Source organism: Ranitomeya variabilis, chromosome 2 (assembly GCF_051348905.1).
Source record: "Ranitomeya variabilis isolate aRanVar5 chromosome 2, aRanVar5.hap1, whole genome shotgun sequence".
Lineage (NCBI taxonomy): Eukaryota > Metazoa > Chordata > Amphibia > Anura > Dendrobatidae > Ranitomeya > Ranitomeya variabilis.
The window spans coordinates 454,906,382-454,920,655 of record NC_135233.1 but is presented as its reverse complement, the minus strand read 5'-3'; the positions used below and the strand labels follow the sequence as shown (position 1 = coordinate 454,920,655).

The 14,274-nt window shown below is 45.8% G+C and overlaps 1 protein-coding gene across 1 annotated transcript in view; it reads right to left on the bottom strand.

The window, feature by feature from the left end:
• Window positions 1-14,274, bottom strand: part of PACS1 (phosphofurin acidic cluster sorting protein 1) — a 72,027-nt gene that overhangs the window by 32,801 nt on the left and 24,952 nt on the right. The window contains exon 8 of the mRNA XM_077287344.1: window positions 7,529-7,588. Coding sequence (XP_077143459.1) covers window positions 7,529-7,588 — 60 coding nt within the window. The remainder of the gene's footprint in view (window positions 1-7,528; window positions 7,589-14,274) is intronic.

The following is a 14,274-nucleotide window of genomic DNA, read 5'->3' as shown; positions in this document are numbered from 1 at the left end:
CCTTTTGGATTTTTTGTGGAGACCTGCTGCTACGGTTACACCTGTATGGGAGTTGTGACCTATTTTCACAACTTCAATAGGTGAGCACATTCCCTACAAAGTCTGTATTTATTCATATACAGTGTGACACATTGGGGGCGCCTTGTGTTTTTTTCTTTTTCATCCCTCATAGGGATTGTGACTGTGCTATAAATTTAATTCCTGGTAGTAAATTCCCTAAGGGACGACTTTTTAATTTGTCTATACCAGAGCATGCCGCGATGCGGAGTTATATAAAGGAGTCTCTGGAGAAGGGACATATTCGCCCATCCTCTTCCCCTCTTGGTGCAGGATTTTTTTTTGTGGCCAAGAAGGACGGTTCTTTGAGACCTTGTATAGATTATCGTCTTCTGAATAAAATTACAGTCAAATTTCAGTATCCTTTGCCACTATTGTCTGATTTGTTTGCCCGGATTAAGGGTGCCAGTTGGTTCACCAAGATAGATCTCCGTGGTGCGTATAACCTTGTGCGCATTAAGCAGGGAGATGAATGGAAAACAGCATTTAATACGCCCGAAGGCCATTTTGAGTACTTAGTGATGCCTTTTGGACTCTCTAATGCTCCTTCGGTGTTTCAGTCCTTCATGCATGACATCTTCCGAGAATATCTGGATAAATTTATGATTGTTTATCTGGATGACATTTTGGTCTTTTCTGATGATTGGGAGTCCCATGTGAAGCAGGTCAGAATGGTGTTTCAGGTCCTGCGTGCTAATGCTTTATTTGTGAAGGGCTCAAAATGCCTCTTCGGAGTACAGAAGGTCTCCTTTTTGGGTTTTATTTTTTCTCCTTCTACTGTGGAGATGGACCCAGTCAAGGTCCAGGCTATTCATGACTGGACTCAGCCCACGTCTGTTAAGAGTCTTCAGAAGTTCTTGGGTTTTGCTAATTTTTACCGTCGTTTCATTGCTAATTTTTCTAGCGTGGTTAAACCTTTGACGGATTTGACCAAGAAGGGTTCTGATGTGACTAATTGGTCTCCTGCGGCCGTGGAGGCCTTTTGGGAGCTGAAGCACCGTTTTTCTTCAGCTCCAGTCTTATGTCAGCCAGATGTCTCTCTCCCCTTCCAGGTCGAGGTTGATGCTTCTGAGATTGGAGCAGGGGCTGTTTTGTCGCAGAGAAGCTCTGATTGCTCTGTGATGAAGCCATGTGCTTTCTTTTCAAGAAAGTTTTCGCCTGCCGAGCGGAATTATGATGTTGGTAATCGGGAGTTGTTGGCTATGAAGTGGGCATTTGAGGAGTGGCGACATTGGCTCGAAGGAGCTAAACATCGTGTGGTGGTCTTGACTGATCACAAAAATCTGATTTACCTTGAATCTGCCAAGCGCCTGAATCCTAGACAGGCTCGTTGGTCGTTGTTTCTCTCCCGTTTCAACTTCGTGGTCTCATACCTGCCTGGTTCGAAGAACGTGAAAGCTGATGCACTTTCTAGGAGTTTTGTGCCTGACTCTCCGGGAGTTTCTGAGCCGGCTGGTATTCTCAGAGAGGGAGTGATTTTGTCTGCCATTTCCCCAGATTTGCGACGAGTGCTGCAGAAATATCAGGCGGATAGACCTGACCGTTGTCCACCAGAGAGACTGTTTGTCCCGGATAGATGGACCAGCAGAGTTATTTCCGAGGTTCATTCTTCGGTGTTGGCGGGTCATCCTGGGATTTTTGGTACCAGAGATTTGGTGGCTAGGTCCTTCTGGTGGCCTTCCTTGTCGCGGGATGTGCGTTCCTTTGTGCAGTCTTGTGGGATTTGTGCTCGGGCTAAGCCTTGCTGTTCTCGTGCCAGCGGTTTGCTTTTGCCTTTGCCTGTTCCGAAAAGGCCTTGGACGCACATTTCCATGGATTTTATTTCGGATCTCCCGGTATCTCAGAAAATGTCTGTCATCTGGGTGGTGTGTGATCGTTTTTCCAAGATGGTCCATTTGGTGCCCTTGCCTAAGTTGCCTTCTTCCTCTGATTTGGTTCCTCTATTTTTTCAGAATGTGGTTCGCTTGCACGGCATTCCTGAAAATATTGTGTCTGATAGAGGATCCCAGTTTGTGTCCAGATTTTGGCGGACTTTTTGTGCTAAGATGGGCATTGATTTGTCTTTTTCGTCGGCCTTCCATCCTCAGACTAATGGCCAAACCGAGCGAACTAATCAGACGTTGGAAACTTATTTGAGATGTTTTGTTTCTGCTGATCAGGATGATTGGGTGACTTTTTTGCCATTGGCCGAGTTTGCCCTTAATAATCGGGCTAGTTCTGCTACTTTGGTTTCGCCTTTTTTCTGCAATTCTGGTTTCCATCCTCGTTTTTCCTCGGGTCAGGTTGAGCCTTCTGACTGTCCTGGGGTGGATTCTGTGGTGGATAGGTTGCAGCAGATTTGGAACCATGTGGTGGAAAATTTGAGGTTGTCACAGGAGAAGGCTCAGCGCTTTGCCAACCGCCGCTGCGGTGTGGGTCCCCGACTTCGTGTTGGGGATTTGGTGTGGCTGTCTTCTCGGTATGTTCCTATGAAGGTCTCCTCTCCTAAATTCAAGCCTCGCTTCATCGGTCCTTATAAGATCTTGGAAATCCTTAACCCGGTGTCTTTTCGTTTGGATCTCCCAGCATCGTTTGCCATTCATAATGTGTTCCATAGGTCTTTGTTGCGGAGGTATGTGGTACCTGTGGTTCCTTCTGTTGAGCCTCCTGCTCCGGTGCTGGTCGAGGGCGAATTGGAGTACGTGGTGGAGAAGATTTTGGATTCTCGTATCTCTAGACGGAGGCTTCAGTATTTGGTTAAGTGGAAGGGCTATGGTCAGGAGGATAATTCCTGGGTTGTCGCCTCTGATGTTCATGCGGCCGATTTGGTTCGTGCCTTCCACGCGGCTCATCCTCATCGCCCTGGGGGTCTTGATGAGGGTTCGGTGACCCCTCCTCAAGGGGGGGGGGTACTGTTGTGAATTCTAGTTTTGGGCTCCCTCTAGTGGTCACAAGCGGTACTGTGTAGTGTTGTCTTTCTGCAGGTTGGCTGCATCAGCTGGTTCGTTATCCTTGGTTTGTTTCCTATTTAGCTCACCTGGAGACTCAGTTCCTTGCCTGCTATCAATGTATCCAGTGCTCTTCAGATTCCTTGTGTCTACCTTGCTCCCAGTCTCTCCAAGACAAGCTAAGTTTTTGTTTGATCATTTTTTGATTATCAGTGTTTATTATGTTTTTTGTCCAGCTCGCTAAAATGTGATTTCCTCGCTTGCTGGTTGCTCTAGGGGACCGAGTTTCTCCCCCCACACCGTTAGTTGGTGTGGGGGTTCTTGAAATCTCAGAGTGGATATTTTGTAAGGGTTTTTTACTGACCGCATAGATTCTCTTTTCTATTTTCTGCTATCTAGTATTAGTGGGCCTCATTTGCTGAATCTGCTTTCACCCCTGTGTATGTGCCTTCCTCTTACCTCACCGTTATTATCTGTTGGGGGCTTCTATATCTTTGGGGATATTTCTCTGGAGGCAAGAGAGGTCTTTCTTTCTCTCTAGGGGTAGTTAGTTCCTCAGGCTGGCTCGAGACGTCTAGGATTTTTAGGCACGTTCACCGGCTACTTCTAGTGTGTTTGGATAGGTTCAGATTTGTCCTATGTTTGTTACTTAGCTGGAGTTTTGTGATCCTCAACCACTAAGGATCATAACAAACATAAAACAAGCCGCCCAATCTCCTTCTCTCACCTGCTCTCTCTTTCTCTGCTTCTCCTCACTGCTGGCGACATATCTCCCAACCCTTGACCCCCACAGCTCATACCTCCCATTACTACCCCCTCCTACCGCTCCCTATCTAATATGAACTACCGCAATCTTTCCAACATAAAACCCGTGCCCCTGACCCCCACCCCCCTGCTCCCTCTCTCTGGAGCACTCTGGAATGCCCGCTCAATCTGCAATAAGCTTCATGTGATTCATGACCTCTTTCTCTCTCACAATCTTGCCTTCCTGGGCCTCACAGAAACATGGCTAACACCCTCTGACACCGCCTCCCCTACTGCGCTGTGTTATGGTGGCCTCCGCTTCACCCACACCCCTGGCCACAGACATGGTGGAGGAGTGGGTCTTCTCCTTTCTTCAAACTGCACCTTTAACCCAATCCCACCTCTACCCTCCCTTATCCTTCCCGCTTTTGAAGTCCACTTTGTCCGCATCTACTCTCCCTCCAACCTCCAAGTGGCCGTCATATACCGACCTCCGGGCCCAGCCACTGCCTTTATTGACCAATTCTCCACCTGGCTTCTTCACTTTCTCTCTGTTGACATTCCCACCATCATCATGGGTGACTTCAACATCCCCACTGATACCCTTAAGTCAACAGCCTCCAAACTTGTCCCTTACTTCATCTTTTGGACTTACTTAGTGGACCTCTGCAGCCACCCACACACTACGGACATACACTAGACCTGGTCTTCACCCATCTCTGCTCCCTATCTAAATTCACCACCTCCCCTCTCCCTCTATCCGACCACCATCTGCTCACCTTCTCATCCCTGTCCTCCTCACCGGTCACCCATGTCCAGCAACATGCACACCCCCGCAGAAACCTTGCACACCTAGACTGCCACACACTCTCTAACTCTATTCTACCACTGGCATCCATATCCTCACTCCACGACACACAGTGCCACTGCTATCTACAAAGCCACTCTCGCATCAGCTATTGACACGGTTGCCCCTCTCGTTCATGGCAGAGTGCGACATATCAATAGACAACCCTGGCACAATAACATCACTAAAAAGCTACGGAAAGTGTCCAGGGTTGCAGAGCAGCATTGGAAGAAAACACATTCGCAAGACGACTTCACTGCATTCAAACAGGCAACACTCGCTTTTAAATCTGCTCTCACCTCTGCTAAACAGGTTTACTTCACAGCCCTCGTATCCTCCCTATCCTAAATCCCCAAAAAGTTATTCAAAACCTTTAACTCCCTCCTCCGCCCCCCACTGCCCCCTCCATCCTCCCTCATCTCTGCTGAGGACTTTGCCACACACTTTAAAAATAAGCTCGACCAAACAAGGCAAGTCTTCATTGTTCAACCACCGCAACCCCTTTGTATACCAGACCAATGCCCAAACCCCATAACCTCCCTATCCAACATCACTGAAGGGGAGCTTAATTGTCTCCTCTCCAAAGCGCATCTCGCCACCTGTGCGCTCGCCCCATCCCATCCCACCTCCTCCCCAACCTCACCACCACTCTTATCCCATCCCTAACCCACCTCTTCAACCTATGACTAACTTCTGGCACCTTCCCTTCTGCTTTCAAACATGCCACAATCACGCCTATCCTTAAAAAGCCAACCCTCGATCCAACAGCTATGTCCAGCTATCGCCCAATATCGCTGCTCCCATTCGCTTCCAAACTCCTGGAGCAGCACGTCCACGCTGAACTTTCCTTCCACCTCTCATCTAACTTGCTTTTTGACAATCTACAGTCTGGTTTCCACCCCCATCACTAAACTGAGACAGCCCTGAACAAAATCACTAACGACCTACTTACAGCCAAAGCTAACGGACAATACTCTGTACTCCTCCTTCTAGGCCTGTCCTCTGCTTTCGACACAGTTGACCACTGCCTCCTACTACAGATCCTCTCTTCCTTTTGCATCAAAGAACTCGCCCTATCCTGGATCTCCTCATACCTTTCCAACAGCACATTCAGCGTCTCCCACTCCCACACTGCCTCCTCATCCCACCCTCTCTCTGTTGGGAGTCCCCCAAGGCTCTGTTCTAGGACACCTACTCTTCTCAATCAATACACTTGGCCTGGGACAACTCAAAACGTCTCATGGATTCTAGTACCACCTTTATGCTGATGACACTCAGATCTACTTTTCTGGCCCAGACGTCAACTCTCTGCTGTCCAGAATCCCGGAGTGTCTATCAGCCATATCCTCCTTCTTCTCCTCTCGCTTCCTCAAACTCAATGTGGACAAATCTGAACTCATCATCTTTCCTCCATCTCATAGATCTTCCTTACCTGACCTATCTATCGCAATTAATGACATCATGCTTTCCCCCGTACCGGAAGTCCGCTGCCTCGGAGTAACCCTTGACTCTGCCCTGTCCTTCAAACCGCACATCCAAGCTCTTTCCACCTCCTGAAGCCTCCAGCTCAAAAATCTCCCCAGAATCCGTCCTTTCCTCAACTGTCAATCTACTAAAATGCTTGTGCATGCCCTCATCATCTCCCGCCTTGACTACTGCAACATCCTTTTCTGTGGCCTCCCTGCTAACACACTTGCACCTCTCCAGTTCATCCTTAACTCTGCTGCCCGACTAGTCCATTTCTCTCCTCGCTACTCCTCAGCTTCCCCTCTCTGCAAATCTCTTCACTGGCTCCCATTCCTTCAGGGTATCCAGTTCAAATTACTAATACTGACCTACAAGGCCATCCATAACCTGTCTCCTCCATATATCTCTGAGCTAATCTCCCGATATCTTCCCTCACGTAATCTCCGATCCTCCCAAGACCTCCTTCTCTCCTCCACATTTATTCACTCCTCACCCAATCGCTTCCAAGACTTCTCCCGAATATCCCCCATCATCCTGAATTCTCTGCCCCAACACGTCCGACTATCAACCACATTCGGATCCTTCAGACGGAACCTGAAAACCCACCTCTTCAGGAAAGCCTACAGCCTGCACTGACCCCGCTCTGCCTCCTCACCACTACTGAAGCTATCGCCTCACCAGTGCCGGAGCTCCTACAACCCTCAACCTATTGTCTCCATCCCCACCATCCTGTAGAATGTAAGCCCGCAAGGGCAGGGTCCTCGCCCCTCTGTATCAGTCTGTAATTGTTAGTTTGCTTAATGTAAGTGATATCTGTAACTTGTATGCATCCCCTCCTCATGTACAGCACTATGGAATCAATGGTGCCATATAAATAAATAAATAATAATATTTTCTCGAATCTGTTCAACAGCTGCAACACATGCAGGGATTTTCTAACAAACCCTCCATGTGTTGCTGCTGTCAAACAGCCATGAGACATGCAGCCGAGGGGACTCGAACATATTTTTCGAGCACACCCTTATCCGAGCATGTTCGATCATCACTACACTGCAGCCAATCGCAGTGCTCGGCGGCTCTGCCCAACTTAATGGCATATGCCACCGATTTGTTGCAGCGCTGTCAACGTGACGTCAGCACTGCAGACAATAATAGACACAGCAAGTCGGGGCAGAGATTAAGTGCTAGACCTGGGGAGGGTGAGTAAAGGACAGCTTATTTCTGTATCAGGGGGATAGCGGTTTTCCAAAAATAAGAAAAACCCCTTTAAATTTAGCCTCGAATAATATGAATGACTGCAAAACACGTGTCTACAGGATAGGAGTGAGAAGCCCGGACGTGGGCATGCAGCTTCTCTGACTACTCTTACAGTATTTCTTGGGTGTCATGGCTTCCACTTTTACAGGATCCTTAATAGATAAAGCAGGAGTTATGGCCTGTGTGACAAATCGGACAAATAAGTACATCAATGACTCCACGGATTTACCTCCTCAGAGACTTTGAATCTGTTCAGCAGCGACTTCAGCTTCTGTTTTATGTTTGGTTGCTAGAATAGAGAGTAAAGGGAAATAGAAGGAACGTCAGATTACCAAAATCATTCACGCTAAATTGTAACAAGGCAGGAAGACACAACATATATTACATTATTCTGTGCAATTAGCTGAGTGCCACAACGTCACCCGCCTGACTGCTAAAGACGCATGGACTTTGTAGCCAATTATAATATATATATATACCGTATATACTCGAGTATAAGCCGAGATGAAAGTGCCCCTCTCGGCTTATACTCGAGTCACGGTCGGCGGTGGGGTCGGCGGGTGAGGGGGAGAGAGGACTGTCGCATACTCACCTAGTCCCGGGGCTCCCCCTGCCTGTCCCACGGTCTTTGGTGCTGCAGCTCTTCCCCTGTTCAGCGGTCACATGGTACCGCTCATTAAAGTTATGAATATGGACTCCTCTCCCATAGGGGTGGAGCCGCATATTCATTTCTCTAATGAGCAGTAACGGTGACCGCTGACAGAGGAAGAGGCTGCGGCACCCGGAGACCAGCTGTCCGGGATAAGGAGCCAGGGACGCCGGGAGCAGGTAAGTATGTCATAGTTACCTGTCCACACGCCGGGCGCCGCTCCGTCTTCCCGTCCTCTTGCTCTGACTGTTCAGGTCAGAGGGCGCGATGACGTACTAATCTGCGCGCCGCCCTCTGCCTAAACAGTCAGTGCGGAGAGACGCCGAGACGGGACGCTGAGGAGCTGCAAGCAAGAGAGGTGAGTATGTCATTTTTTTTTTATTGCAGCAGCAGCAGCATTATATATTGCACAGATTTATGTGGAGCATCTATGGGGCAATAATGAACGGTGCAGAGCATTATATATGGCACAGCTTTATGTGGAGCATCTATGGGGCAATAATGAACGGTGCAGAGCATTATATATGGCACAGCTTTCTATGGAGCATCTATGGGACCATAATGAATGGTGCAGAGCATTATATATGACACAGCTTTCTATGGAGCATCTATGGGGCCATACTGAACGGTGCAGAGCATTATATATGGCACAGCTTTCTATGGAGCATCTATGGGGTCATACTGAACGGTGCAGAGCATTATATATGGCACAGCTTTCTGTGGAGCATCTATGGGACCATAATGAACGGTGCAGAGCATTATATATGGCACAGCTTTCTATGGAGCATCTATGGGGCCATACTGAACGGTGCAGAGCATTATATATGGCACAGCTTTATAAGGAGCATCTATGGGGCAATAATGAACGGTGCAGAGCATTGTATATGGCACAGCTTTCTATGGGGCAATAATGAACGGTGCAGAGCATTGTATATGGCACAGCTTTCTATGGGGCAATAATGAACGGTGCAGAGCATTGTATATGGCACAGCTTTTTATGGGGCAATAATCAACGGTGCAGAGCATTGTATATGGCACAGCTTTCTATGGGGCAATAATCAACGGTGCAGAGCATTGTATATGGCACAGCTTTCTATGGGGCAATAATCAACGGTGCAGAGCATTGTATATGGCACAGCTTTCTATGGGGCAATAATCAACGGTGCAGAGCATTGTATATGGCACAGCTTTCTATGGAGCATCTATAGGGCAATAATCAACGGTGCCGAGCATTGTATATGGCACAGCTTTCTATGGGGCAATAATCAACGGTGCAGAGCATTGTATATGGCACAGCTTTCTATGGAGCATCTATGGGGCAATAATCAACGGTGCAGAGCATTGTATATGGCACAGCTTTCTATGGAGCATCTATGGGGCAATAATCAACGGTGCAGAGCATTGTATATGGCACAGCATTCTATGGAGCATCTATGGGGCCATAATGAACTGTGCAGAGCATTATATATGGGGCAGCTTTATGTGGAGCATCTATGGGGCCATACTGAACGGTGCAGAGCATTATATATGGCACAGCTTTATGTGGAGCATCTATGGGTCCATACTGAACGGTGCAGAGCATTCTATATGGGGCACAGCTTTATGTGGAGCATCTATGGGGCCATAATGAACGGTGCAGAGCATTCTATATGGCACAGCTTTATAAGGAGCATCTATGGGGCCATACTGAACGGTGCAGAGCATTATATGTGGTACAGCTTTATATGGAGCATCTATGGGGCCATACTGAACGGTGCAGAGCATTCTATATGGCACAGCTTTATAAGGAGCATCTATGGGGCCATAATGAACGGTGCAGAGCATTATATGTGGTACAGCTTTATATGGAGCATCTATGGGGCCATACTGAACGGTGCAGAGCATTATATGTGGTACAGCTTTATATGGAGCATCTATGGGGCCATAATGAACGGTGCAGAGCATTATACACTCACCGGCCACTTTATTAGGTACACCATGCTAGTAACGGGTTGGACCCTCTTTTGCCTTCAGAACTGCCTCAATTCTTCGTGGCATAGATTCAACAAGGTGCTGGAAGCATTCCTCAGAGATTTTGGTCCATATTGACATGATGGCATCACACAGTTGCCGCAGATTTGTCGGCTGCACATCCCAAAGATGCTCCATACAAGGCAGGATGGATCCATGCTTTCATGTTGTTTACGCCAAATTCTGACCCTACCATCCGAATGTTGCAGCAGAAATCGAGACTCATCAGACCAAGCAACGTTTTTCCAATCTTCTACTGTCCAATTTCGATGAGCTTGTACAAATTGTAGCCTCAGTTTCCTGTTCTTAGCTGAAAGGAGTGGTACCCGGTGTGGTCTTCTGCTGCTGTAGCCCATCTGCCTCAAAGTTCGACGCACTGTGCGTTCAGAGATGCTCTTAGGCCTACCTTGGTTGTAACGGGTGGCGATTTGAGTCACTGTTGCCTTTCTATCAGCTCGAACCAGTCTGCCCATTCTCCTCTGACCTCTGGCATCAACAAGGCATTTCCGCCCACAGAACTGCCGCTCACTGGATTTTTTCCTTTTTCGGACCATTCTCTGTAAACCCTAGAGATGGTTGTGCGTGAAAATCCCAGTAGATCAGCAGTTTCTGAAATACTCAGACCAGCCCTTCTGGCACCAACAACCATGCCACGTTCAAAGGCACTCAAATCACCTTTCTTCCCCATACTAATGCTCGGTTTGAACTGCAGGAGATTGTCTTGACCATGTCTACATGCCTAAATGCACTGAGTTGCCGCCATGTGATTGGCTGATTAGAAATTAAGTGTTAACAAGAAGTTGGACAGGTGTACCTAATAAAGTGGCCAGTGAGTGTATATGGTACAGCTTTATATGGAGCATCTATGGGGCCATAATGAACGGTGCAGAGCATTATATGTGGTACAGCTTTATATGGAGCATCTATGGGGCCATAATGAACGGTATGGAGCATCTATTTATAATTTTGAAATTCACCGGTAGCTGCTGCATTTTCCACCCTAGGCTTATACTCGAGTCAATACGTTTTCCCAGTTTTTTGTGGCAAAATTAGGGGGGTCGGCTTATACTCGAGTATATACGGTATATATATATATATATATATATATATATATATATATATATATATATATATATATCTATACAATGGTGTTCAAAAGTCCTGCATAGGCGTGAAGAAAACTATATGTTTCATACTTCTGCATCTCTACAGTGAAACTGGTGGAACATATATGTTTTTGTAATCCCTCATTGTATGCCATACTCATTTTTTAATGTCCCAAGTGTATAAATTGTTATGGTATGCGCATTTTTGATAAAATTTTTTACAGCATAACCATACCTACACCAGTACAGTGTGTAGAATGGTGAACAGGTTTCCAAGTTCATTAACTTCCAATGCAAGGTAACACAGACTTAAATTTTACTTTTTAAGATTTATTTTTTTTATTTAATTCAGAGTCCTGAAAAGGGCCTTTTGAGTGCATCTTTAGCTTCTAATACTTTATTGGCCAGCGTTTGCTCTTGAGCACCAGCTTGCATCTCTGTGGCATTGAATGAACAAGCTTCTGCAGATGTTCACGAGTGATGATGTGGTTCCAGGCCTGTATCAGAGCATCAATCAACTCACTCTTGGTCCTTGGCTGTTTTCTAGATATCTCTAATGATACCTTGTGCCACAAATTTTCAATTGGATTGAGGTCCGGGGACTGAGCTGGCCAGTCAATAGTAGCCACCTTGTTCTTTTTTTACCATTCCGTTACTGTCTTAGCTCTGTGACAAGGAGCATTATCATCCTGGAAGATATAATCCCCTGAAAACAGGTGTTGAGCAGAAGGCAGCATTTTCTTATTAAGGATGTCTGTTGTGAATTCCGCTCGTGGGCTCCCTACTGTGGTTATAAGTAGCATTTTTATGAGTTCTGCTCTTTGGCTCCCTCCTGTGGTTTTGAGTGGAATGGCTGCTTCTTGGATTTAGCATCAGCAGCTGTTTTCACTGATCGTCTTTCTGGCTCTGCTATATTAGTCTGGCCTTTTCCCTAATTCAATGCCAGTTGTCAATTGTTGAGCTTGGAGTCATGGCTCTCTGAGGATTTCCCTGTCACTCTGACCATTTCAGCAAAGCTAAGTCCTTGCTTGTCTTTTTGCAGTTCACTTGTTGTGGACTTTGTTGTTTAGCACTTTCTATGTTTTGCTCATTTGTCCAGCTTATCAGTATGTATCTAGTCAGCTAAGCTGGAAGCTTCGGGCAGCAGAGTTTGCCCTCCACACCTTTAGTCAGGTGTGGAGATTTTTGCATTTCTCTGCGGTGGACTTTTTCTAGTTTTTATTACTGACCGCACAGTGTTCTGTCCTGTACTAATTCTTTCTAGCTAGTAGTGGCCTCCTTTGCTAAATCTTGTTTCATACTACGTATGTCATTTCCTTCTCCTCTCACCGTCATTATTTGTGGGGGGCTGTCCTATCCTTTGGGGATTTTCTCTGAGGCAAGATAGCTTTCCTGCTTCTACCTTTAGGGGTAGCTAGATCTCCGGCTGTGACGAGGTGTCCAGGGAGTGACAGGAACATCCCACGGCTACTGCTAGTGTCTGTGTTAAGATCAGGAACTGCGGTCAGTATAGTTACCGCCTGCCCAGAGCTAGTCGCATGTCGCTCCTTAATCACCAGACCATAACAGATGTCTATGTATTTTTTTGCATTAACCATACCCTCCACAATATGAAGCCTTCCAACACCATTGGCTGCCATACAGCCCCATCCTCCCTTTTAGTTGACTTTCTGGGCCGACCAGATCTGGGCCTGTCCTGGGCAATTCCAAGCTGCTTATGTTTCTGCAAAATTCTTACGACTGTACTCTGATTACAGCCGACCTTCCTTGCGATCTGGGGGCCAGTTCACCCTCTTCATGTAGCACCACAACTCGCACACGATCCTCCGCTGACAAAAATCTGAAGGCTCCCATCATAAAACTCTACAGTATGATTCTCTAGATAGACCAACAGATAAAACAAACAAACAAAGCAGCAGATGTGATGCAATGTAATGCAATGTGATTGGCTGCCATATCCAGGTTATGATTGGTCACAAGAACCTCATCTGTGATTGGCTAATTTTGGATCTGAAGCTGTACAATATTTAGTTGTGCTTTCAGTTCCTATATTGTTGCAATAATTTCAGGCAAAACTGCTTCAAAAGCTAAAAATATTACAGGGAGAGAATGCAAAATTGTATTCTGAACAAAACCATATATAATATGTCATATTAGCACCGAAGATATTCGACAGAAAACGTTTAAAACTTGAAAAATCAATTAATCCTATGCAGGACCTTTGAACACCACTATATATATATATATATATATATATATATATATATATATATATATATATATATATATATATATATATATATATATATATATATATATATATATATATATATAAAAAAATAAAAAAGTGCATGCTATAATGATCTGAAAAACAAAATACTAAAGTACTCTTCCCTACTATCTCAGGATAAAAGGTAAATTCCTTCTGTATCATATCAAAATAAACGATAGTAAAATTAAAAACATAGTCAAACCTACGCGTTTCGAGTGATTTTTTGATTTACCGTAAATCCCTTTCTTGCAGTCTTCATTGGGGGGGGCAGGGGACACAGGAAACCATGGATGCGGTGTCCCCCAATGAAGCAAATGAGAAAACTAGTATATGTATCCTTTGGTGTAAAAGTTGTTTTTTTTCCCACTCAAAACGTGTTTGTTTCACTTTGTTTTTAATTTTTTTATCATATTTTGATATAAAACAATAAATTCCCTTTTATCCTGAGTGCTGGACTGCTTTATCTAGGTGTCCTGTTTCTGGGAAGCCGGCCCCGGTCATTTTGCTCCGTGTGCCAAGGGCCCCAGTGTTGTGAATTCGGTTTGTGGGCTCCCCCGGTGGTCTGTTATGGTAGTGTCTCTTATGTGCCTTCCTCCATCTCTGATTACCTGTCGCCACCCTCTTGGGGAGTTTCCTATTTAAGGCTGCTTGGCTGTTAGTCACATGCCGGCCAACAATGTGCTAGTAGCATTCTGTTGCATTCACCTGCCTCAAGTTCCAGTTCAGCTAAGTTGAATTTTGTTTCTTGTTTTTGCTATTTTTGTCCAGCTATCTGCAATGTGACTCTTCAGTGCTGGAAGCTCTTGTGGACAGAAAATTACTACTCCAGTGGCATGAGTTGTCACTGGAGTTTAAAGTAATTTCTGGATGGTGTTTTTGAATAGTGATTTTTAGGTCGACCGTGAAGTAACACTTTCCTGTCCTTCTGCTATCTAGTA